The sequence below is a fragment of the Eleutherodactylus coqui genome, chromosome 8, assembly GCF_035609145.1.
Source record: "Eleutherodactylus coqui strain aEleCoq1 chromosome 8, aEleCoq1.hap1, whole genome shotgun sequence".
NCBI classification, from domain to species: domain Eukaryota; kingdom Metazoa; phylum Chordata; class Amphibia; order Anura; family Eleutherodactylidae; genus Eleutherodactylus; species Eleutherodactylus coqui.
In genome coordinates this window covers 183646418-183674187 of record NC_089844.1, presented here as the reverse complement: position 1 = coordinate 183674187, position 27770 = coordinate 183646418, and the positions used below count along the sequence as shown (strand labels likewise).

General features: G+C 44.7%; 1 protein-coding gene across 1 annotated transcript in view; it reads left to right on the top strand.

Moving 5' to 3' along the window:
- Positions 1 to 27770, top strand: part of TRPM2 (transient receptor potential cation channel subfamily M member 2) — a 164445-nt gene that overhangs the window by 67464 nt on the left and 69211 nt on the right. Inside the window, exons 17-20 of the mRNA XM_066577079.1 lie at positions 904 to 1132; positions 14619 to 14737; positions 24104 to 24236; positions 24862 to 25033. Of these exons, the coding sequence (XP_066433176.1) occupies positions 904 to 1132; positions 14619 to 14737; positions 24104 to 24236; positions 24862 to 25033 (653 nt within the window). The remainder of the gene's footprint in view (positions 1 to 903; positions 1133 to 14618; positions 14738 to 24103; positions 24237 to 24861; positions 25034 to 27770) is intronic.

The window sequence follows — 27770 nt, the reverse complement described above, 5'->3', positions numbered from 1 at the left end:
TTCAAAGCAGGACACAGTTCACACTACACATTCGGAAACCTGCACAGACACGCAGAAGCATGGCATTCCATACCTAAGCACAATGAACATACCCGTTCACTCATGTCTGGCAACATGCACACACATGCAGGAAAAATAACACTGTTCATACTGAACATACTGAAAGCTGCCTGACACACAGGAACATAACACTGTTCACACTGAACAGAGGAAAGGCCAGCAGTCACAGAAGAGGAGCTGGTATATATGAGCAGCAGACCTGGGGATTGGCTGACTGGGGAAATCCACCCCCAGCCAGCTCAATCAACCACCACCTATGGTGCCATGCTGCTGGAATCCCATGTAGAACAACAGTTCCCAGCAGAATGCTGTAACACATACTATGTTACAACTCACTCTGCAAGAACTCAGCCCTCATACAGCTATATCAACTGAAAAATAAATAAGTTATGGCTCTCTATACACATTGTGGGCCGGGCTGCTACTGCATTGAATTTAATAGGAACAGTGATTGCAGTATCAACCTGGGCCGCTGCAGTGTGTACGGAGCAGTCAGTTCCTGGCTCCCTACACACTGACAGCCAGCAAGAGAACACCCTATCACCAGGGATACTGAGCGTCAGACCCCTGCTTGATGACCTATCTTGAAAATAAGTCATCAGTGGTTGAAGAGTAGCTGCATGTTAGCTGAAATTTGATATCATAACGACATGTTAAAAGTTTTGATCAGTGGGGGTCTGGGTGCTGACTGCTCACCCAAGCACTATTCCTCTTCAGCTGCCTTTCCACCATGTTGGCTCATAGATTCCAGATTCTGGACTATCAGCAGTCATATAAAACAAGTAACTGTGTATGTAATACATTTGATGATTCTGTATTATTAAACTAATGTTTTTTTTTTAGGTCACAGATAAATATCCCAAAAAAGTCAAATCGTATGACCCGCGTTGAGCGTTTCCAGGCCTTCTTTATGGCGCCGGTAGTCATTTTTCATCTAAATATCTTAGCATACTTTGGATTTCTGCTACTTTTTGCATACGTGTTAATGATTGATTTCCAACCAACTCCTTCGTGGAGGGAACACGTCATCTACTTCTGGCTCTTTTCCCTGATCTGTGAGGAAATCAGACAGGTATGGACACCAATAATAGAATGTCGATGGCTCTGTATATCATTTTTTTCAACCAGTGGAGAATATATTGTTAAAATGAGTATAGCCGTAAAGCATTGGATCAGAGTAAATCGGATATTTCTGAGCAATTCAGAATAGAAGTAGTAAAATGGTCATTAAAAATGTTATCGCACAGCAGTGTTTCTGAAATCCAGCCCTCTTACCCAAAATGCATCATGTTCTTAGGGCTTGCCTAGTATTCCACAAGTGCTAAAACTCTGGTCAGTATATAAGGAATTGCCACCTAGACTATGCTGACAAATGTATTGGGGGACGCACATGGAAGTCATGAAATTCAAATTTTTTTAATATGGTGTTGGGGCACCTTTGGCATCAATGCCTGCAGTACCCTCTGCAGCCACTTTCCACCAAATTCCCATAGATGTGCAGAGAGATTTGCCTCCATTCCTTGAGAAAGGTTTCAAAAAGTGACGAGGGAGATGACGGGCGTGTTGGGTGTGCACGGATAGCTCGTCCCAAAGATGCTCGATGGATTGAGCTCAGGACTTTGGGCAGGTCAATGAATTTTGCAGATGTTCTACTCCTCAAACCAAGCCTCAACACTGTGTGCTGTATGACACGGTGCTCAGTCATGTTGGTAGAGACAAAGAACTGTACCAAAGTATTGCCACTGGGTTGGCACCTGAGCTGAGGCTCTGTCTGGATTATTTTCCTATAATGGTGGGATCACTATATTAACTGATATCCCCCCATCGCCATTCTTTTTTATCTTTTCTCTTCTCTCTCTTTTTTCATTTTTTTTCTTGTTTCTCTCTACATGTCACTTACCTGCTGGTAACTTACCATTTTTCAATAATACCTTCTCTTGACCTCATAGTACCAAACAGTTATTCTGGGTATAATGTAATATTGTTCTTTGGGGTGAGATCATTACATTTTTGGGTGTTATATTATTGTTTACTTGATGTTTTTTTATGGAATTCTACATGTACTGGATTTGTTTATATATCTTTTCTGTATTATGCTGGAAATGTGCTAACTGCAATTTATTTCTTAATCAATGATGGCACCAAGCAACAGAGCATTCACCCCCAAGGTCAAAAACCTGTGGATAAATAGTTGGAGCCTCTACATCACATTGGTAGTTTGCTGTCCTTGGAGGAAGATCTGCAGTCCCTGAAGAGAAGATGTGTTTAGTTACTTTCTGTTTCCTTACTGGACAGTGGCCAGGTGGCAGTTTTCTCCACTAAAGGTCCCTCAGAGCTGTTGCACAATTGAGCTTGTTCAGTGGGGGATTTTCTGGAGATTTCCTCCATGTTCTGACTTCAAAGGCAGTGGAGGAGGTTAGCAAGTGGCACTCTGCAGGGGCACCATTGCAGCACCAAATATGACACAGTGTCCTGGAAGTGACATGGAGATCATTTCTGGTCCACAGTAAAAAGAAGTAAGCAAAATGAGTGGAAGTGCAAGTACTTCCACCCCCGACTGCCGCTGGCCACCTCGCTTTCGGTTGTGCAGTGGTGACACAGATTGAAATGGAGGGATTGAATACAGTATCAGTAGGGAAAGTAAGTGCAAATGTATGAATCGTAATTACAAGAGAGAATAGCGCTCCATAGTGCAGAGGGGCAGTTGTGCACCTCAACAACAATGTGAAGAGCCTGTCATATAAGCACCTGCCACCTGGACATAATAAGAAAGGCCTTCTCTGTACAGCCAAGAACAACTAGCAGAAGAAGAGGGATCATGGCATGTTAAGACAGGAGAGCCAAGTTCACGCCATAGAAGGGGAATCCTTTAATGAAAACATGACCTTCCTTAAGCCGTTACAATAGGCAATGAACAGACAGCATTTAAAAAGCCACACTAGATGTGGCAGATGACATCATCTTATCACTCAGAGTGACCAAGTGAGGGAACACAAATGATAAAAGCAAATGAGATCATTCAATGAAATCCATCAGTTAGTACCTTAAATAAAGGATTTGTGAATTTAAAAAAAAAACTATTTGCATATGCAAAATTTATTGTAATACAAAGCCTGAATGTTTACCATTGTCTATAGTAAATGGCTTGAGGCAAGTGCAACTCCATGGAATCATAGAATGGTAGATTTGGAAGGGACTTCCAGGGTCATCGGGTCCAACCCCCTGCTTAGTGCAGGATTCACTAAATCATCCCAGACAGATATTTGTCCAGCCTTTGTTTGAACGCTTCCATTGAAGAAGAACTCACTGCCTTCTATGCTAACCTGTTCCACTCATTGATCACCCTTACTGTCAGAAACTTTTTTCTAATATATAATTTGTGTCTCCTCCCGCTCTGTTTCATCCCATTGCTTCTAGTCTTTCCTTTGTCAAATGCTTTACTAAAATCAAGATATACTATATCCACCGCATTTTCCTGATCCACCCAGTCGGTGATTCTGTCATAGAAAGAAATTAGATGAATTACTCCATTTTCATCCAAGTGCTTCCATACATGCTGTTAATAATTTGTTCAAAGATCTTTTTTGAAGCTAGGGACATTTTCCCTTTTCCAATCTTCTGGGACTTCTCCTTTTCTCCAGGAATTTTTAAAGATTATGGCGAGGGGTTCAGCAATTACCCCCGCTGCTTCCTTTAGTATCCTAGGATGTAATTCACCTGGACCTTGAGACTTGAATTCAATTAAGTTATCTAAATGTTCCCTCACCATCTCTCTGCTTATAGATAGCCTGCATTCTTTTATTCCCCCAATAGCACAGAGAAGATCAGTTGATGTTCTATCTACTTTCTGAGAGAAAACAGATACAAAATAGGAATTTAAAAGTTCGGCCTTCTCAACATCATTCTTAACCAATTCACCATTTTTATCTTGTAAGCATCCTATAGCATCTTTGACTTTTGCTTTTGACATACCCCGAAAATACTTTTTTATTGATTTTGGCCTCTGTTGCAAGCCTCAATTCATTATGAGGTTTAACTTTTCTGACAATTGCCCTGCAGTTTCTACAGACCGCATTAAATTCTTCTTTAGATATTCCCCTCTCTTTCCATTTGATAAACATATTTTTCTTTGTTTTTACTTGTTCACAAATTCTGTGTTCATCCATCCTGGTTTCTATAAATGCTTCCCATTCTCCCTTCTTTTAGGGATTGTTAATGATTGTGCTTTGAGAATCTCATTTTGCGATATTTCCCAACCTTCTTGGACATTTCTGTCCTTAAGAACATCCAGCCATTGGATTCTTCCTATCCTCTTTCTGAGTTTATTAAACTCAGCCTTTCTGAAATCCAACCTTGAGGTCTGAGTTTTCTCAGGTCTTCCTCCCCTTTTTATCCAACATCCAAGGATCACTGCCTCCTAAGGTCCCAGCCACCTTTACTTCCTCAACCATTTCATCCCTGTTGATAAGAATTAGGTCCAAGACAGCAGATCCACTTTTTTTCGATCTTTTGGAAGATAAAGTTGTCAGCAAGAGCGGATAAGAATCTGTAGGATCCATTACTTTTACCTGAGAGAGATTCCCAACAAATGTCTGGATAGTTAAAATCTCCCATAATCACTATGTCATGCTTTTTTGAGAGCTTAGCCATCTGATGTAGAAACAGTTTCTCCATATCTTCTGCTTGTCCAGGCGGCCTATAGTAAATGCCTACAATGGTGTCCTTTCTGTTGTCCTCTCCTTGTATTCTTACCCAAACAGTTTCTACAGAACTCCCAGCTCTGAAGCTTGAATCTTTGTGGAGATTAATGTTTTCCTAACATACAACGCAACATCTCCTCCCCTTTTTTTTGGTCCTGTGTTAAGAGCTCCAATTCTCCTTGTTTGTTTCCCATACCCTGTGCATTTGTGTAAAAACATTTTAGTTTGTGATCGGTGTCTCTTGCTCCTCTACTTTGCGTCTGAATTTGTCTTTGTTCTTTCTTTCCACTTCTAATAGCAAGGTTCTCAAATGTATTAGTTAGCTGTATATTTTTACCTGGCCTTTCACTTCCCTTCCCATATTGTTCTAGGTTAACCCTTTGCAATCCAATTTTGAATTCAGGGTTTCCTAGGGGGCTTTCTCTTCCTGCCATTATACAATGGCACCATCTGCTGGCTTAAGCCAGTACTGCACTATGGGACATGCTGGAGAGGCCCCCCGACAACAGATCGATCGGCAATATACAATAAGAATACCCTGCCGGACGTCTTCCGACATCGGAGCTGTACAGCCTTTAATCAAAATGTCTTCAGACGTCAGACAGTGGATTGGAAAGGGTTAAAGCTCTCCTAATGAGTGAAGCAAGGCGCCCACCAAATATATGCTTACCTGTTTTTGTAAGGTGCAACCCATCTCTAGCAAGCAGTCCATCATATAGGTAATTCAATCCATGGTGTAGAAATCCAAATCTTTGCTGATATCACCATCAACGTAACCAGTTGTTCATCTCTAGAATCCTGTTCCATCTTGTTATTCCATGACCATCCACTGGGAGCATGGATGAGAAGACCACCTGTGCTCCTAGTTCCTTCACCTTCTTTCCGAGGTCTTCAAAGTCTCTACAGATGGTTGCAAGGTTCTTTTTATCATTTGTCCCTACATGTATTAGGAGTAATGGGTGGTGTTCTGTAGGACAGAAGAGTCTTGACAGCCTATCAGACACATCTTTGATTTGTGCCCCTGGAATACAGCACACCTCTCGTAAGGTTATGTCTGCAGACAGAGGCCTTTGTTCCCCTCAATAGGGAGTTCCCCACAACCACCACTCTCCTTCACAACAGCACTTCTTTTTCTCCATTCACAGTTCTTTGTGGGTAGAGTCATTTCTTGCTGTACCTCTTTCTCCTCTGCTCTGTTGTTTGTGATGTAGAGGTGCACTTTAGAGAATGGCCTGTAGGGGGCAACAGACAGGCATTCCGGTGCCTGAGAAAAGAGAAAACACCCACAGGTGTGGTCAGGAAGTGGGATATAAGTGTGCATTTCTGCTACATTCAGAGAGATGTTGGCTGAGAGAGCCAGAGAGATGTTGGCTGAGAGAGCCAGAGAGATGTTGGCTGAGAGAGCCAGAGAGATGTTGGCTGAGAGAGCCAGAGAGATGTTGGCTGAGAGAGCCAGAGAGATGTTGGCTGAGAGAGCCAGAGAGATGTTGGCTGAGAGAGCCAGAGAGATGTTGGCTGAGAGAGCCAGAGAGATGTTGGCTGAGAGAGCCAGAGAGATGTTGGCTGAGAGAGCCAGAGAGATGTTGGCTGAGAGAGCCAGAGAGATGTTGGCTGAGAGAGCCAGAGAGATGTTGGCTGAGAGAGCCAGAGAGATGTTGGCTGAGAGAGCCAGAGAGATGTTGGCTGAGAGAGCCAGAGAGATGTTGGCTGAGAGAGCCAGAGAGATGTTGGCTGAGAGAGCCAGAGAGATGTTGGCTGAGAGAGCCAGAGAGATGTTGGCTGGGAGAGCCAGAGAGATGTTGGCTGGGAGAGCCAGAGAGACGTTGGCTGAGAGAGCCAGAGAGACGTTGGCTAAGAGAGTCAGCTTAGTGGAGCTGGAAGGGCTGCTAGCCCAGAGTCTAGTTCAGACCAGGAGTTTGACAGGTAAGACTATCAGGGTTAAAATTCTAAGTGCAACACCAATCAGGCCCACCCCACTTGCCCCGTTGCCGGCCGTAAGAAGAGACACCACACAGAGGTCTGGTATAGTTTCTCACACGGGACATGGCTGCCAGCTGTGCCCACGTCGACGTCGTGCTTTATTACAGATTACATGAGATCTTATACACTTTGTCCCCTCACCAACACGGGGTGATGGGCTCATAACCATATATGGGCAGTCCGGATTTGCGGACTGAGACAGTGAAAATCATATAACAGTCATTATCTTGATACTGGCGCCTCTGGCTTACGTACAGAAAATCACATATTCAATTAACTCCAGTGCAAAGAATCACCCACTCAATTCTAAGAAGTCCGGATTTCGGCCTAAGACAGTGAAAATTATGTACATTTGAACATCTTGATATCTTGTTCCAGCGCTTCTGGGAAATCGGCCAAGTACATGCGTCCTTCATGTCTAGTTCGGTGGTTTTCTCTGAACTTCTAGAACATCTCTCTCAGCCTTCTAAATCCTTGGAAATATCTGATGTAAGGCGACATATAAGTTTTTTCTCATTTGGAATTGAATAAAACTTGCATATAGGTATAAAAGCATAAAAAAACACATATGGCAATATATATATATACCCTCACAAACCCCCCTAAAAAACTTAATATGGAGATCAAGCATCAGACTTTGCACTCTTCCTCGGTCGTCTCTCCCTTGCGTCAGGGTTTCTCCACTGCCCGTAAGTCCCTACTCCTAAAAGGGAGGGATCCCTACCTCACCTCAGAAGGAGGCCATGGATTCCCTGGGCTTATTTCCGGGCATCCATACCCTCTATCTGTACAAGTTAACACCCCGCAGGGTGTGCCCTCGCCGGAACCTAAGGTCTTCTGCACTTTCCCTAGGCAAATGGGAAGTCCACTGACAGTCCATCTTATGAGACTGAGGCAGCGCAGTACTAATACATCTCTCCATTCTTCTGGTAACGTATCTGGTTGGCATTATCGGAACTGGCTCTTCATCTTTTTCAAACAAGGGAAATTTTGGTGTCACATTGTCCAGTCCCTTACTCATACTCTTTTTGATCAAAGGGATAATACACAAACAGGAAATTACATACCCCACCTCTTTCTGCGAAAATCATATCCACGGCCACTCTATTTTGGAACGCCATGGATGCAGTGGGCCCTAACTGGTCAATTAACCCTTGTGAAGCATCTCTGGTGTAGTTTACAAACCTCTGCTAATTGGAATAGATATAATTCATCCAATCTACATTATTATTAACAGTGACAATAGCAAATAAGGACTCAAAACCTGCTTTAACCTGATCTCTAGAATTAAATTAATCTGGCACCCCCCCTTGACACTCCTATTGCATCTATGTATACATGTGGATCAAAGTTACCACCTGGAGTGTTAACTTCTCTCCTAGCACGATGCGGTGTTGGATTCTCACCCTCAGTGTAGGATTATTGATTGCACATTTGATTGTATTAATTTGTTCTGAAACAGGGGGCTAGTGTACAGTAGTCAAAGGTGTGTGTTAGAGGAATTGTACCACATTATAGCATGTAAAGGATATACAGGATCATGAGTTTTTTCAGTGCGAAGTGTGGATCCCAGTGGGCTTTCCTTCGAGCTTGACTGCAGTTGGGGTGGTGAACAACATCTGGTAAGGACATTCAAACCGGGTTTCTCTCTCAAACTTTTTCACATAGACCCTGTCACCTGGTTTTAGATAGTGACACTCATCTGTAGGACCTGGGAGAAAAGCAGAGACTACAGAATACATTACTAACAATTCCTTGGAGAAACCTATGACAACATTAACAAGAAAATCATTCCCCAAACTCATCTACTGTGGCATGTATCCTCCTAGAAAAAGAAAAACTAATGGAAGACACTCAATTCAAAATTTACCCGTTTCCTTCATTGCCTTTTGTATCTACTTTCCCACTACTCCGCGGATGGTAGGGTGTGTGAAAAGCCTGGAATATACCCAAAACAGACATGATGTGTTGCATTATTTCACCTGTGAAGTGTGTACCTTTGTTTGACTCAATCACTTCCGGTACTCCATATCTGCGGATTACCTCATTCATGAGCTTCTGTGCGGTTACCTGCTTATTTACTTTGGTAACAGAGTAGGTCTCCAACCTGAAAAGACATCAACAACAACAAGCACATTTTCATGCTTCCCAACAAGTGGTAGCTGAGTGTAGCCAATTTGCAATCCCTGAAATGGGTAGAGTGGTCTAGGCAAGTGTTATGTGGCAAATTTACTTCTGCCCTGTTGCTTTACGGCAAAGATCATGCAAAATTGGACAAATGATGCAGCAGCTACAGAAAACCAAGGAGCCACCCGTCGTCGTTCAAGCATCGACATCATTACTGCAGCTGGGCCATCATGGGGCACAGGGACTATGGTAAGCAAGTTCTGTTGACTGTTCACCATACGCCGTCCCTTTTTAGTCCATTTATCTTTTCTTCCTTGCTGGCTCGTAACTGTAAAGTCATTAGCATATCAAAGGCCAAATTTTTATCAAAGTCCAAGTTCAAATCAAAGTCCAAGTTTTTTATCAAAGTCCAAGTTTTTAGTCAAAGTCCAAAGTTATTGTCGAATTCTTCTTTTCTTCTTTCTTCCACGGCTTGAGGGCCGCTGCCTTTGCTGTGTGGCCTGTGATGGCGTTGCCTCTTGTTTCTCCGGTGTAGGAATTGGTGTGAGCTTTCCACCTTGTCAGGTAGAAATAGGGTCTCCATGAGACTGCACCGCTGCAACATTCTTAATTGGCTGTCCTGCTGTGGTAAAAAACTATCTGGCCTTCCATTTTGGGCCGTAGTCATGAGCTATGCCAAATGCATACCGGGAGTCAGTGTAAATGTTTGCCGTCTTACCTGTGGCCACTCCACACGCCTCCGTGAGTGCTTTCAGTTCCGCTTCTTGTACTGCGACATGCGGAGGCATTCTGCTTTTTAGGACATCTTGTTGTGTAACCACCGTATATCCAGTGTGGAGTCGTCAATCACCCTGGGTACCATCTATAAAAAACAACTCAAAATATGCATTATTAACAAGGGCTTTCAGTAACTTTTTTTTAAAACTTAAATTTTCTTGTTGCATCACTGCTAGACAATCAGGCTGGTATTCTATGTCAAATAGATCAGAACCTTGTTGCAAAAAATTAAAAAATTAAAAAATGACTTGCAAAAAATTTAAAAATGGCTGATTTTAAAAATGGCTGACTTGCAATACCTAAAATGGCTGACTTGCAATACCTAAAATGGCTGACTTGCAATACCTAAAATGGCTGACTTGCAATACCTAGATCACCTATGCCTTCTCCTCCCCCCCTTTAAACCAGGGTACTCAATTGGAACAATAGTAGCCGGGTTTAAGTTAGTACAACATTGTAAAAAGATTTGATGGATGCAGATAAGACCTGTAAAATGTTAGCACCTATAACAGAAACATGAGTTACACCGGGGCAGAATAATTTACAAACATCTATTCATATTTGAAATGTGATATTCCTTTAAGTGAATTCATTATTAGTCTAATCCTGCCTGCAATATCTTATAAAATCTGAGACAGGAGAAAAAACAAAACAAAAATTTTTACTAGCTGCTCAAAATTCTCACCCCTCCCTTGTACAAGAGGGATGAAACATTACTACGTACTATTACATCATCTAGCTCCACCCCTTCGATATTGGCACATTGCGTCCGTCTTCTCAACTTAATTTCAGCTTAACCGTCCAAGCATCCACATCTCAACCAAGCAAAGTCCCATGCATGGGGAGGACTTTTATCCCCAGTCAATTATCCACATCACACATTCCACCACAGCCCAAACACGGGTCACTAACTCTCATCCATCCATGCTCTCAAGTCTGCTCCGTCACCCCCTCATTGAGGTGTACCAGTCCATGCAGATGCACGGACAAAAACAGTTTGACAAACATACATACATCAGCTGAAAAACATTGAGGTGAGTGCTTTTAATTTTATAAAGTACATAATTCTATTGAGATGAGATTGTGAATGAGCGCTATTTATGACAAATTATGTGAAAAAAAAAAGTTTGCTGAGTGACTGAAATATTCTATATTTCTTATCTACTGAAGCTATTATATGCTGTATTAAACGCTGAAGTGTTTTAGAATCTCTGGGTATTTTTCAACCCCCCTTGTGACCCTGAGCTCAGAGTGCATCTGAAAGCCCCCACCTTTTTAAAACATCTCTTATCTCTCCGCGACTATGAAACACATACTGAATAAGTTTTAGCTTAAAGTATTGAAAAAACATTTGAACTCATAATTAACACATATCCTGGGACCTTGCAACATTCATTTTCAACCCCTGTATAAGTAAGAATATACATTAGAAATTACTATATTTCCCTGCCTACTAAGACAGTATAACTAATTAAATTCATTTCAATTCATTGCAAGCAAGCCAAGATATTAACCAAGGATGTTATTGCATTTTCTCTCTCGCTGTTATCTTCCGACCTTGGAAGGCTACACAGAGACTCGCAGCTACATGTCAACAAACCTCTTCTCCCCTAAAAGCAAGCTGTTAACTATTTGCACATACAGTGTATATATATATATATATATATATACACATATATATCCACCTAGTATGGATTATACATATTATCTATTATCTATCTTGTATTATACACATTTCCATCTCTCTTTACCAACAAATCACGTGCATTGTAACTTACTTATCGACTTGCTTGCTCCTTCAGCACTTTTCTCCCCTACCTAACTGCCAATATAACCTTCAATAGACACTCTCCTGACGCCCTCTTGATCACTTACTGTACTTTTCAACATTTCACTTACGGATACTTTCTTAAACAAATAATGTGTATATACGTAACTTTCTCTGACTATCTATCTCTCTCCTCCTCCTCCAGCATTTTCTAGCAAACCTTGGTCTTCCAAGGCACCTCTCGGTCCTAAAGACCTCCTCCCAGACACCATTTTGTAATCTGCCGTGCGGGTCGGTGTCACACATTTTCATTAGAGTTTTCTTACATTCTACAAATTCATCCACACGGCGGCAGCCCTTGAGGGGCTCTATCTTCTTTAATAAGATCTTACGCATATTAGAACATCAACAATAATAAAAATAACACGCTCCATAGAGTGAATCCTTCTGACCCGAATTGTCAGCCCCTTATATATGGCAATACAACCGAAGGCATCTTCTTCTTATGGAACCAGTCCCAAAGAGTACATCCCTCTCCTCAGCTAAACCATCAACAACTAAACTACACTAAAACGGAGGGTTCCTTCGTCAATGGGACCTGTCTTACAGAGTGCTTCCCTCTCCTCTAAACCATTAACGACTAAATAAACTCAAACGGAGGGTTCCTTCGTCTGTGAGACCAAATGAAAAGTAAGAGAAAAAAAAAAATTCTGCAGATACAACAAACAATCAAACAATCTCCACTATCGCTAAAACGCTACGGACTTCAACAACAAATAGACTACAGACTAGTTTCTGGGTGAGCCATTGGTGCGCATATCACGGTCAGTGGTCCTTGACGGCAAACCCGGAGCCCACACGAGTTACCGTGTAGAACTCTTAACCCAACCCGTCCGGTCACAAACCACAGATAGTCAGTCCCGCTGCAAGACTCGCAGTATAAAACACAACATAAATATATGCCGGTCTTACCTGGAGTTCTAAGTGAGTTGATCAGGCTCGGTTTGCAGCAGGACGGTTTCTCAGTAGCGTGGATCCGGGTGGAATGCGTTGTAAGCTCCGGTTTTGTCACCCCAGTTGGTTGCGCCATTTATCAGGGTTAAAATTCTAAGTGCAACACCAATCAGGCCCACCCCACTTGCCCCGTTGCCGGCCGTAAGAAGAGACACCACACAGAGGTCTGGTATAGTTTCTCACACGGGACGTGGCTGCCAGCTGTGCCCACGTCGACGTCGTGCTTTATTACAGATTACATGAGATCTTATACACTTTGTCCCCTCACCAACACGGGGTGATGGGCTCATAACCATATATGGGCAGTCCGGATTTGCGGACTGAGACAGTGAAAATCATATAACAGTCATTATCTTGATACTGGCGCCTCTGGCTTACGTACAGAAAATCACGTATTCAATTAACTCCAGTGCAAAGAATCACCCACTCAATTCTAAGAAGTCCGGATTTCGGCCTAAGACAGTGAAAATTATGTACATTTGAACATCTTGATATCTTGTTCCAGCGCTTCTGGGAAATCGGCCAAGTACATGCGTCCTTCATGTCTAGTTCGGTGGTTTTCTCTGAACTTCTAGAACATCTCTCTCAGCCTTCTAAATCCTTGGAAATATCTGATGTAAGGCGACATATAAGTTTTTCTCATTTGGAATTGAATAAAACTTGCATATAGGTATAAAAGCATAAAAAAACACATATGGCAATATATATATATACCCTCACAAGACGACCCTAAACTCAAGAGCCAGGTGGGGTGCTTATGTGGACTTTATTATTTACCAAAGGATGTTATATGGACTATGTTTACTTTGATGCTGTGAATAAATGTTGGCAGGAGCCAGATTGTAAAAGAAAATCCACATCTCCAGAGAATGTTTCTACACGGTTGGTGCCCATTCCGTTCAGAAAGTTGGCGATCCACAGGCAAGTGCACCCCTGCTTGCTTACAGTGGGTAGAGTCATTTCTTGCTGCCCCTCTTTCTACTTTTGCTCAGGAACCAGTACCAGGCCCCCTGTGTGAGAACTGCGCACCGCTTCCCCAGCAGTATGGGTGCTAGCTGACTCGTGGTCCTCCTACTTCTTTGGGTCACATGCTACCATTTCTCTGCTTCTGTAGGTACACTGGACATTTCTTTTCCTTCAACATTTTGAAGACTTTCTTCTACTCTGTCAAGAAAATCCTCATCTTTCTTTATACGTTTCAATATAGTTATTCTCTCCTGAAGACTCTGCACCTTTTCCTCCAGTAGAGACACAAGCTTGCATTTCTGGCAGCTGACATTTAGCTTTTCCTCTGGTAGGTCTGTAAACATATAGCATATGTTGCAGCTCACCATATGGCACCTCTCCTTTTCCATGTTGTCAGTTGATGTCCACTTCCAAACTTCTAAAAGTCAAGCATTGTAGTGAAGATATGTAACCTGTAAAATACTACTAAGTGTACAATTTCTTTGCTCTTCCCAGAATGCACAGGGAATATGCTAATCATCTTCCTGCAGCTCCAGTCTCTGGTTTGGAGATATCCTCCGAGCAGCTAGTCCTGGCTAATCCCAGCAATCTTTCTGATTACAGTTATTTTTTTGCTCTTCCCAGAATGCACAACTCCAACACTGAAACACATTAGCAGTAGAGATGAGCGAACGTACTCGTAATGAGTACTTACGCACCCGAGTACCGCCATTTTCGAGTACTTCAGTACTCGCGCGTAAAGATTCGGGGGGCGCCGGGGGGCGGGGAGAGGCGCGGCGGTGCGGGGGGTAGCAGCGGGGAACAGGGGGGAGCCCTCTCTCTCTCCCTCTCCCCCCCACTCCCCGCTGCAACCCCCCGCGCCGCCACGGCGCCCCCCGAATTTTTTCGCCCGAGTACGGAAGTACTCGAAAATCGCGGTACTCGGGCGAAAAAGGGACGGGGCCGAGCACGTTCGCTCATCTCTAATTAGCAGTAAAGGATTCCCCTTCCGTTGCCTGGCCTTGGCTCTTCTGACTCTGTGCGCCATGATCCCCCTTCTTCTGCTGCTTGTTACCGGATATAAGAATAGGGCAATAAACAAGACTTAAACGACTTTTCAAGGCAGCAGTTGGCCCAGGGCTTGTGGTCTGCTGAGTCCAGCGTTGATCTACTGTATGTACTATGTGTAGTTGTTGTAAACCGGATGAATATTTGATAATGGCAGAAAAACCTCTTTCTCTTTGCAGGTGCTGTATGACCCCGATGGATTTGGAATTTTGAAACAAGCTTCTCTATACATTAATGACTTCTGGAATAAGCTAGATGTCTGTGCCATTCTGATTTTCTTTGGTGGTTTGACCTGCAGGTTAGACAGAAGTACAGTTTTATTTCATGTAATGTAGCAAATTATTAAATGTAATGTATTGCATCCCATGTGCCGGTATTCGTCTATACACAGTGAGAGAAATTAATTAAGATCGGCTTTTCAAACGCTGGTCTTAATAATATTTTCACTGGCATGTGATGGCCTATTGGATGAAGAGGTGCATGGCTCTTCATGAGTGAGGTGCATCTTGGCTACACCATGTGTCTACACAGAAATGTACAACCTTAATTCCAAAAGAGTTGGGACTAGAGATGAGCGAGCACCAAAATGCTCGGGTGCTCGTTGCACCCATTGCAGTGCCCTGCACAGCTGAGCTAACGTCACATTAAATACAGGTGGGCTTCGGCCCACACTGCATGCCCCAGTCAGACAGTTTTTTTTTTATAAGTATACACAGGCAGGTACAACTCCCTAATGTGAAGTCCGTGTGGACCCACAGCATGGGTGGGTCCCAGGAAGTCACCGGCGCTACATAAATAAATTCCATTGCAGTGCCCTACACAGATGAGCTAACGTCAGATTAAATGCAGGTGGGCTTCGGCCCACACTGCATGCCCCAGTAAGACTGGGGTTTTTTATAAGTAGACACAGGCAGGTACAACTGCCCTATGTAAAGTCCCTGTGGACCCACAGCAGGGGTGGCTCCCTGGAACCCACTGGCGGTACATAAATATATCCCATTGCAGTGCCCTGGACAGCAGAGCTAACATCAGATAAAATACAGGTGGGCTTCGGACCACACTGCATGCCCTAGTCAGTCTGGGTTGGTTTTTTTTGGGCCATGTACGTGGAACACCGCGATGGGAACACTTAGTGCACCGATAGTATGCACAGACCCCTGTAATACTCCTGTAACAAAAGGTATAAGCTGACCCCACTAACAGTTATGTTGCAGAAGTCTGGGGAGACCCTATTAACACTTCTGTAGTAATAGCCCAGTAACATTTCAGTAGCAGCAGTATAGGCAGAGCACAGTATCAGTTTCATTTCAGTAGTAACTGTATCGGCAGACCCCTGTAACATTTCCGTTATCGGTACCTTCTGCAACTCTGTCCCTTGCCCTGCAGGGAAGCTGTGTTCTGTAGTCACCTGTATTCCGACCTCATCTGTACGCTTATCTTTGGACTTAGCAGTACCAACAAGTTGGAAGCCACCATTGCTCTAGCAGTCGGCTGAAAGCTTCAGCTAAGGATAACAGACTAGTACCGCGGTTTTATTTAGTTGGTTTTCGGAATGTGGCCAGGATTAAGTGGGCCGTGGCGGGGGGTGGGGGGTGGTCTTTCTTATTGTGTCGTTTAAGGTGAAATTCTTGGACTGCCGCCAGACGGACCACTGCGAAAGCATTTGCCAGGAATGTTTTCATTGTTGGAGGAGGACGAGGGGAATGTTTTTGAGGCAGTACGTGTCCTGTCCATATGTCCGTGGTTATATGCACCTTCCCAGTAACCGCGTTGCTGAAAAATTGTCGCGCCTGTGGACCTAGTAGCGTGGCCTCGCCACCATCATGTCTTTGGGAAGCCTCCGTTTCCACAACCCTGTAACATAGCAGTAGCAGCAGTATAGGCAAAGCCCAGAATTAGTAACATTTCAGTGGTAAGAGTATGGGCAGAACCCAGTAACATTTCATTGGCAGCAGTTGGGACAGACCCCAGTAAAATTTCATTTGCAGCAGTATAGACAGACCCCAGTAACAGTTCAGTAGTAACAGTACGGACAGACCCCAGTAACATTTCAGTAGTATCAGTTGCGACATGCCCCAGTAACATTTCAGTTCCAGCAGTGCAGACAGACCCTAGTAACATTTCAGTAGTGTCAGTTGCGACATGCCCCAGTAACATTTCAGTTCCAACAGTGCAGACAGGCCCCAGTAACATTTCAGTAGCAACAGTATAGACAGACCCCAGTAACAGATCAGTAGTAACAGTAGGGAGACACCCCAGTAACATTTCATTGGCAGCAGTACGGACAGACCCCAGTAACATTTGAGTAGTATCAGTAGGAACAGGCCCCAGTAACATTTCAGTTCCAGCAGTGCAGACAGACCCCAGTAACATTTCAGTAGTATCAGTAGGGACAGACCCCAGTAACATTTCAGTTCCAGCAGTGCAGACAGACCCCAGTAACATTTCAGTAGTATCATTAGGAACAGGCCCCAGTAACATTTCAGTAGCAACAGTATAGACAGACCCCAGTAACATTTCAGTAGTATCAGTAGGGACAGGCCCCAGTAGCATTTCAGTTCCAGCAGTGCAGACTGACCCCAGTAACATTTCAGTTCCAGCAGTGCAGACAGACCCCAGTAACATTTCAGTAGTAAGAGTATAGACAGACTCCAGTAACATTTCAGTAGCAGCAGTCTAGGCAGAGCCCAGTAACATTTCAGTAGTAACAGCATAGACAGACTCAAGTAACATTTCATTTGCAGCAGCATAGGCAGACCCCAGTAACATTTCATTTACAGCAGTATTGACAGACCCCAGTAACATTTCAGTAGTAGTAACAGTATAGACAGACCCCTTTAACATATCCGTAGCAGCAGTGTAGGCTGACCCCAGTAGCATTTCATTTGCAGCAGTATAGACAGACTGCAGTAACATTTCATTTGTAGCAATATTGACAGACCCCAGTAACTTTTCAGTTGTAGTAACAGTATAGACAGACCCCAGTAACATTTCTGTAGCAGCAGTATAGGCAGAGCAGCACATTAACATTTCCGTTTCAGCAGTATAGGGAGAGCCCAGTATTTGTAACATTTCAGTAGTAGCAGTATAGACAGGCCCCAGTAACATTTACGTAGAAGCAGTATGGGCAAAGCAGCAGATTAACATTTTCCTTGCAACAGTATAGGGAGAGCACAGTATTTGTAACATATCATGAGTAGCCATATAGACAGGCCCCAGTAACATTAACGTTGAAGCAGTATAGGCAGAGCTCAGTATTTGTAACATTTCAGTAGTAGCAGTATAGACAGGCCCCAGTAACATTTACGTTGAAGCAGTATAGGCAGAGCACAGTATTTGTAACATTTCAGTAGTAGCAGTATAGACAGGCCCCAGTAACATTTATGTAGAAGCCGTATGGGCAAAGCAGCAGATTAACATTTCCCTTGCAGCACTATAGGCAGAGCACAGTATTTGTAACATTTCAGTAGTAGCAGTATAGACAGGCCCCAGTAACATTAACGTTGAAGCAGTATAGGCAGAGCACAGTATTTGTAACATTTCAGTAGTAGCAGTATGGACAGGCCCCAGTAACATTAACGTTGAAGCAGTATAGGCAGAGCACAGTATTTGTAACATTTCAGTACTTGCAGTATAGACAGACCCCAGTAACATTTACGTAGAAGCAGTATGGGGAGAGACCAGTATTACTTACATTTCAGTAGTAGCAGTATACACAGGCCCCAGTAACATTTACGTAGAAGCAGTATGGGCAGAGCCCAGTATTAGTTACATTTCAGTTATAGCAGTATAGACAGGCCCCAGTACACACTTCCGTTGTAGCAGTATGGGCAGATCCCAGTATTAGTAACATTACAGTAGCAACAGTATACACAAACCAAGGTAACATTTCAGGAGCAGAAGTATCGGCAGACCGAAGTTACATTTCTGTTGCAGAAGTATAGTCAGAGCCCTCTAGAATTACTGTGGCAGAAGTATAGGTAGACAGAACAGAGTTACATTTCTGTAGCAAAAGTGTAGGCCAACCCCAGACACAGTGGTGTACCATGAGTGCAGGCAAAGCCCATAAAAATTACTTGGATTACATTCTAGATGAGGGCCCAAAAAATTGGTGTACCGACAGTACAAATATACCCCAGAAAAATTGCCCATGCCCAACCCAGAGGGCAGGTGAAACCCATTAATCGCTTAGCTTACTGTGGCTTAATTTGTAACACAGCCTGGAGGCAGCCCACTTAAAATAAAAATTGGTTCAGGTGGAAGTTTCAATGCTTTAATGAGAATAGAAACGTTTAAATATTGTTTACAAAAGTACTATGAGCCTTTTGGGCCACAGAAAAATTGATTACGTGAGGTTTCAGGAGGAGGAGCAGGAGGAGGAGGACGAATATCATACACAGATTGACAAAGGTAAAGGTCCCCATTTTTTGAGGTGATAGAGAACAATGCTTGGATCCGCGGTTGCAGCAAAAATAATCTTTAGGTACCGCTGCTGTCCGTTGGTGGAGAAGAGAAGTCTGGGGAAATCCAGGCTTTGTTCATCTTTATGAGTGTAAGCCTGTCGGCACTGTCAGTTGACAGGCGGGTAAGCTTATCCGTGATGATTCCCCTAGCTGCACAAAACACCCTCTCTGACAAGACGCTAGCCGCAGGGCAAGCCAGCACCTCCAGGGCATACAGCGCGAGTTCGTGCCACATGTCCAGCTTTGACACCCAGTAATTATACGGAGCAGAGGCGTCACGGAGGACAATGGTACGATCGGCTACGTACTCCCTCACCATCTTTTTACAGTGCTCCCTCCGACTCAGCCTTGACTGGGAAGTTGTGACACAGTCTTGCTGGAGAGCCATAAAGCTGGCAAATGCCTTGGAGAGTGTTCCCCTGCCTGCGCTGAACATGCTGCCTGATCTCCCCGCCTCCCCTTCTACTTCGCCCTCGGAACTGCGCCTTCTGCCGCTAGCGCTGTCAGATGGGAAGTTTACCATCAGTTTGTCCACCAGGGCTCTGTGGTATTGCATCACTCTCAAACCCCTTTCCTCTTCGGGAATGAGAGTGGAAAGGTTTTCCTTATACCGTGGGTCGAGCAGTGTGTACACCCAGTAATCTGTAGTGGCAAGAATGCGTCTAACGTGAGGGTCACGAGAAAGGCATCCTAACATGAAGTCAGCCATATGTGCCAGGGTACCTGTACGCAACACATGGCTGTCCTCACTAGGAAGATCACTTTAAGGATCCTCCTCCTCCTCCTCCACAGGCCATACACGCTGAATGTATGAGAGGCAAGCAGCATGGGTACCCTCTGCAGTGGGCCAAGCTGTCTCTTCCTCCTCCTTCTCAGGCTCCTCCCCCTCCTCCTCCTCCTCTTCCTCCTCCTCAACATGCTGAGATATAGACATGAGGGTGCTCTGACTATCCAGCGACATACTGTCTTCCCCCGCCTCCGTTTACAACCGCAAAGCGTCAGCCTGTATGCTTTACAGGGAATGTCTCAACAGGCATGGCAGGGGAATGGTGACGCTAATGATTGCAGCATCACCGCTCACCATCTGGGTAGAATCCTCAAAGTTTCCAAGGACCTGGCAGATATCTGCCATCCATGCACACTCCTCTGTAAAGAATTGAGGATGCTGACTCCCACTACGCCACCCATGTTGGAGTTGATATTCCACTATAGCTCTACGCTGCTCATACAGCCCGGCCAACATGTGGAGCGTAGAGTTGCACCGTGTGAGCACGTCGCAATGCCATCGGTGCACTGGCAGATTAAACTGATGTTGCAGGGTCCGCAGGGTGGCAGCGTCCGTGTTGGACTTGCGGAAATGTGCGCTGACCCGTCGCACCTTGCCGAGGAGGTCTGACAAGTGTGGGTAGCCTTTCAGAAAGCGCTGAACCACCAAATTAAAGACGTGGGCCAGGCATGGCACGTGCGTGAGGCTGCCGAGCTGCAGAGCCGCCACCAGGTTATGGCCGTTGTCACACACGACCATGCCCGGTTGGAGGCTCAGTGGCAAAAGCCAGCGGTCAGTCTGCTGTGTCAGACCATGCAACAGTTCGTGAGCCGTGTGCCTCTTTTCTCCTAAGCTGAGTAGTTTCAGTATGGCCTGCTGACGCTTGCCCACCGCTGTGCTGCCGCGCCGGGCCACACCAACTGCTGGCGACGTGCTGCTGCTGACACGTCTTGATTGCGATGTAGAGGTTGCGTTGGAGGAGGAGGAGGAAAGTTTAGTGGAGGTGGCATACACCGCCGAAGATACCAGCACCGATCTGGGGCCCGCAATTCTGGGGGTGGGTAGGACATAAGCAGTCCCAGGCTCTGACTCGGTCCCAGCCTCCACTAAATTCACCCAATGTGCCGTCAGGGAGATATAGTGGCCCTGCCCGCCTGTGCTTGTCCACGTGTCCGTTGTTAAGTGGACCTTGCCACTAACCGCGTTTGTGAGGGCGCATACAATGTTGCGTGAGACGTGGTCATGCAGGGCTGGGACGGCACACCGTGAAAAATAGTGGCGACTGGGGACAGAGTAGCGCGGGGCCGCCGCCGCCATCATGTTTTGAAAACCCTCATTTTTCACAAGCCTGTACGGGAGCATCTCCTGGCTGATCAATTTGGCTATGTGGACATTTAAAGCTTGAGCGTGCGGGTGCGTGGCGGCGTATTTGTGCTTTCGCTCCAACGCTTGTGCTAGCGACAGCTGGAGACATTGCTGGATGGGGCAGAGGACAGCGGAGGTGAGGGTGTGGAGGTGCAGGCCAGGAGACGCTCGTGCCTGTGTCGTGACAGGTGGATCTCAGTGGCAGCTTGGGGCCCAGGGGGAGAGGCAGTGGCGCAAGCTGGAGGCAGTGAACGGCCTTCAACCCACCTTGTGGGGTGGTTGGCCATCATATGCCTGCTGATGCTGGTGGTGATGAGGCTGTTGGTGTTGGCTCCCCGGCTGATCTTGGCACGACAAAGGTTGCACACCACTGTTCGTCGGTCGTCCACAGTCTCAATGAAAAACTGCCAGACCTTTGAGCACCTTAGCCTCTGCATGGTGGCTTGGCGCGAGGGGGTGCTTTGGGAAACAACTGGTGGATTATTCTCTCTGGCCCTGCCTCTACCCCTGGCCACCCCACTGCCTCTTCCAGCCTGTCCTGCGGCTGCAATTGCCACCCCCTCTGAAGACCTGTCCTCAGTTGGCTTATCACACCAGGTGGGGTCAGTCACCTCATCGTCCAGCGGCTCTTCCTCCACATCCTCTGTGTGCTCCTCCCTCGGACTTACTGCCCTTGCTACTGCCTCACTGATAGACAACTGTGTCTCATCGTTATCGTCCTCATGAATTCATGAATGGGTGAGTGAGTGCTGCCTCTGATTGGCTGAGCGCAGGGACCATTTAGAGGCAGCTCTTAGCTATTGAATGACAGCTGCCTCTGATTGGTCCCTGCGCTCAGCCAATCAGAGGCAGCACTCACTCACCCATTCATGAATTCATGAATGGGTGAGTGAGAGCTGCCTCTGATTGGTGAGGGCTATGACCAATCAGAGGCAGCCCATTCAGCAGGCGGGGATTTTAAATCCCCGTCTGCTGAATACTACACAGAGCAGTTCAGGAGAACTGCCGGCCGGACGTGGCTGAACTCCGGCTGCAGGAAAAAGTTGAGTATACTTTTTTTTTTTTTTTTTTACACATTTTAGGATGGTTTTCAGGGAAGGGCTTTTATTTTTAATACCTTCCCGAAAATTCATCCCGCGCTCTCCGGCAGCCCATTGCTTTCAATGGAGCCGGCTATATTGCCGGCTCCATTGAATTCAATGGGCGAACATCGTTCTCCTCTGCCACAGCTGTGGCAGAGGATAGCAGGCAGCGCTGGGCCATTTCGCTGAAAATGCTGCTAGCTGCAGATTTTTTGGCGAATCGTCGGCCCCGGTCACGTGATTTGCGGATGCGCATCCGTCATACGATCCGCAAATCGTGCGAAAAACCGCACGTGTGTCCGAGGCCGCACAGTCTAAAAGATTTCTCTGCCTGTATAAACTGTTCTCACAAGCAATTTTGTCATCGGTTGCTTATGCAAACGATTTATTGCTCCCCGTAGAAGAAGCCTAATTCTTCATAAACCAATAATTCCTCATCAATATGCTCCTTTCTATCTGCCTAAAAAGGATACTGCACTCTCCTGCTGTTCCCCCTACGTCTTTGACTGCTCATTCAGTGTATTATTCACTGGCTCTACTTCCTCTCCTCTTCCTTTTACTGTTGGGGTTCCTCAGGGTTCGGCCCTTGGTCCTCTCCTTTTTTCCATGTACTTGGTCTCTTTTGGACAAACTATCAGCAAATTTGGTTTTCAGCACCATCTCTACACTGACAACACGCGACTATATACTTCTTCCCAAAGACATGACACCCTCACTAATACAAAATGCCAGGAATTGTCTGTCCGCTGCCTCTCACACTATGCCATCTTTTTACCTTAAACAAAGTCCCTCAAAAAACTGAATTTCTTGTGCTTCCACTATCTTTAATCAACCTAAACCTAAGATTTCCATCTTGGTCTGTGGTACCACCATAACTGCTTGGCAGCATGCCCACTATATTGTGGTCATAGTTGATGCTGATCTCTCCTTTACTCCCCATATTCAGTCACTTGCTCACTCATATCACCTGCACCTCAAAAACATCTCCCAAATCTACCTTTACCTCACTGTGTAGACATCAAAAACTCATACGTCACCCTTATCCATTATCGGCTCGATTACTGCAACTTAGTACTGATTACTGTTCTCCGCTCTAAACTCTCCCCTCTCTAATCTATCCTGAATGCAGCAGCCAGGCTATACTGAAGCCTCCACCCTGTGCCAGTTACTACACCAATGTCTCCACCCTGTGCCAATCACTGCACTGGCTGTCCCTCAAATGTAGAATACAATTTAAACTCATCACTCTCATCCATAAGGCCCTCCACAAGGCTGTGCCACCCTATGTCTCCTCCCTCGTCTCTGTCTACCACCCTATCCACCCTTCCTCTCTGCTAGAGACATTGGATTAAATTCCTCTCTAATCTGGACCTCCCACTCCTATCTTCAAGATTTTTCCGAGCTACACCAATGCTCTGGAATGCTCTACTCCAGACAATTAGGTTAATTATGAATGCCCACAGCTTTTTGAGTGCCCTAAAAACACATCTTTATAGACAGGACAATCACATCCCCTAATCTAACTCTTCTCCATCCACCTGCTTCTACACTCCTCCTTGTAAACCGGAACCCCTTCTTCCCACTGCATCACCAATGCACCCTACTGCACCTCTTACCTGTTCATGCACAAACACAGCTGGCGATCCACTCACACAGCTTTATGTATATATGTATGTATAGCATCCTAGGTGTATACTTCCTTATAGTCTGTAAACTCTCGCAGGGCCCTCATCCCGACAGTTCATGTTGCGCATCAGTTTAATCCTGTATGTTAGGACTATTTTGTGTATGTCTGCCCCGATTTCCAAAGTGCTGCGGAATATGTTGGTGCTACATGAATAAAGATTAATAAGTATACGCTCTATGTCATCACTTGTCACCATGGAATGTTTTTCTCTCTGTAATTGTTCTGCTATCTTTAGTATTTCTATGTATTCTATGTAGTGTTTGGGTGCAGCAGAAGGTCTAATTGTTAACCGTTTTCCCAGGTTGATACCTGCAGCCTTTTATCCAGGAAGGATAATTCTCTCTCTGGATTTTGTCATTTTTTGCTTGCGTCTCATGCATATCTTTACAATAAGTAAAACTCTTGGACCTAAAATCATCATTGTGAAAAGAATGGTGAGTAGTAGTTTTATGTCTTTTAATAGTAACTTAAAAGCTATTTTCAGTTATCACATCACAGCCAGTCCCCTTATTCTGGAGCTCATCAATTAGCCAGGGCATGGTGAGACAATGGATATTGCTGTGTCCGTAAAAGTTCGATCTATCAAAGTAACCCATTATTTATCCTGCACGGTGAACATCGTCAGAAAAAAAGAGCACCAGAATTGCACTTTTTTAGTTACCCCATCTCCAAGAAAAAAGTAATAAAAAGCAATCAAAAATTCGTATGTATTCCAAAATGGTACCAAACTACAGGATATACTGCAGATAATACTTAATGAAAAAAGTAGTACAGCGAAAAAACCTGTATGAATTTGCCCGTTTCTAAGGTCGTGGGTTTTCTATCATTTTCTTCACAGATAGTAGAAGTGACATTTCTTACAAAAGTGATTCCTTAGCTTTCTCAGTACATGTTTGTTTAGATGCCTACTTTGCTGTTCATGTCCTTTTATATATATATATATATATATATATATATATATATATATACACATGTGCGGCTAGCTTGGATTCTGCACAGACAATAGATTGTTGCATGGAAAAAAAGGGAGAGTGTAATTTACTTTTTGCTTCTTCTCAGATGAAAGACGTCTTCTTTTTCCTCTTCCTCCTGGCTGTCTGGGTTGTGTCTTTTGGAGTTGCAAAGCAAGCTATCCTGATCCATAATGAGATAAGAGTGGACTGGATATTCCGCGGCGTTGTCTACCATTCTTATATGACCTTGTTTGGGCAGATCCCTTCCTACATAGACGGTATTGAACATATCTTAAAGGGATTTTCTGGGCAAATGCTATTAATGAGCAGTCCTAAGGATAGGCCATCAATAGTTGATTACCGGGGATCCACTGCTGGGATTACCAGGGATCCACGTCTAGGCCACTGTCAATGTAATGGGAGTGGACGTCATCATTGGGTCGGAGCAGGAAGTCTCAAAGGCACCTTCACTGCTATTGAAATCAATGAGAGCCAAGCCATCTATTACACTTTTAGTAATTCAATTTTTTAAAGTTTTACTTTGTAGTGAGCAAAGCTTGGAATTTCAAGAATGGTGTGACAAAAGTTCTAACTTGCCGAATCCAATTATCTTTATTTAAAGTCATCTAGCAAGAAGTAGACAAATGATACCATTCCGAATTCACCACAACATAGCATTCATATTCATTATAGAAATCGGAAAATGGCGTTGGGCACGTGGTAGAGCGGTGTGCTGAAGTCTGTATGGCGGCACATGGAGTTACTATCGCTCTTAGGTAAAGAGCCGAAGAGACTCCTTCTGCCACCATATGGTGCTCCATGCTGAGGTGTTTGCCAGAGATATTCTCCCCTAATAGCAATTCTTCCAGGAGAGAAGAGTTTTTTATTGCAGCGTCCTGTAGAGCCCGTCACAGTTTTTTTAAATCTCGCGTCTATACACAACATAGAATCTGCAAAAAATATGAAATCAGAGCCCTACTAGGGCCAATAGAAATCCTGTATGTGAGCGTCTACGACTCTATACAACGCGGTGGTACAGAGATATGATACAGCCATGTGCAGTCAGTAAACCTTGTACTACTATAGCAGGCACACTCTGGCCTTCCATTGGGTTCTTAATTACTCTTCTGGGATTTGTGCTTATTCAGCCAAAGGATCCTAAGAGGTATTGTTTCTCCTTTGGTAGAATTAGAATTTATATATTCAGCCAATAGAATATTGATGAGGTCATGTACTAATGTTGAGAGGTATGGCAAGGCTAATAGTTCTTTTAATCCATCCCAAAAGCAAACGGCTTTTTCCCAAGTTACGCCCCAAAATACAAACCAAATTTGATATAGCAAGAAGTCTTCTGATAGTTACTTCCAGAGATGTTAATTATTATTTTTTTACCAACTGGCCATGCAGAAAAGTCACCCATCTTGGACCCCTGCAGCCCCAGCATTATATCTATCATTCTACCTCCCGACACTCTGTTTACAAGATGCAGTCGGCCTATCACAGACATGACAGATGAACTGCAGCCAATCACAGGCCTCAGAAGTGGCCAGTTGCAGTGATTTAGGATGGGGTAGTAGAGGTATACAGAGCCAGGGCAGGAGGCTAGTGTCACAGTGGCTAATGTCCCTAACTCACACCCGCCTGCACTACAGTGAATGATGGGGGGGATGATGTTATGTGTTGGTCTCTGCTGCTGGGGATAATCTTACCATGTAGTGAGGTGTAGCCCCTCCCCCCCAGCAAATATAGGACATGTGTGCACTATAGTGATAGCACACATTGAAAACAATGGCCTCCCGATACCCCTAAATTGTTTTTCAGGGAAGGGCTCTACATTCAAGCCCTTCCCTGAAAAACAGCCAAGCACCTCAGCCAATCAACGGCAGCTCTCGCTGAATGAATGACAGGGAAGAGCTGCCTGTGATTGGCTGAGCGCCACTGGCGTACGGTGGGGGCAAGCGGGGGGGGGGCTAGTGCGACTCTACTCACCTCCGGAGCGCTGGATGCACAGGACCTGTGGCTGCAGATCACATGACCAGGCTCTGGTCATGTGATCAAAAGACGGGGGACTTTCCATTACAGGCTGCCCAGACACTGCTACAGAGGTGAGTAGAGAAGGAATTGTAATTATATATGTATAGCTGGTATAAGTTATACCAGCTGTATATATAATTATATACATTGAATACACAGGTTACACCATCTTGGGACATACTACTATATACAGGGGGATATACACCCTGTATATAGTGATATGTACCATGCTGGTGTAACCTGTGTATTCCCTGTATATAATCATATATGTGCAGCTGGTGTAAGTTATACCAGCTGTATGTATATAATTATATACAGGAGATACACAGGTTACACCAGCATGGGACATACCACTATATACAGGGATACAGGGAGATATACATCCTGTATATAGTGATATGTACCATGCTGGTGTAACCTGTGTATCTCCTGTATATAATTATATATGTGCAGCTGGTATACAGTACAGTTTTTTTTTTCTTTTAATCACTGACTTTTCAGCGCCGTCGCTAGAAGATCACGTGGGTGCCTGCGACTTTTCCGCAATGTTAGGGCAGCAGGTCGCACGGCTTGCATTGAGTTCAACGGAGGCCGTCCGTGCAGAATCTGCACTAAAATACAGCATGCGGTGATTTTTCCTCTGTCAACGGAAAACCGCAATTGCTTTCCTCTCGTGTAGAGGAAAAAACGCTTTTCCATAGCATGTTATGGGTGGTACATGCTGCGGAATCTGTAGGCGGATGCCCGCTCCATATTCCGCAATGCAAATCCAGCCAGCCTTAGGCTAATTTCACACGGGTGAGTCTGATATTGGGCCGTGAAACTCTGCCCCATATCACACTCGCCAACGTGTGCCGTCCCCACGGATGTGAGCGGTTGTTTTGTTACAACCAGCTCACATCATATTATCGTGCGATGCAGAGAAAACAAAAAAAAACATCGCTCCTGTGTATGATCGCATGCAAAACAATGGGGTCATAT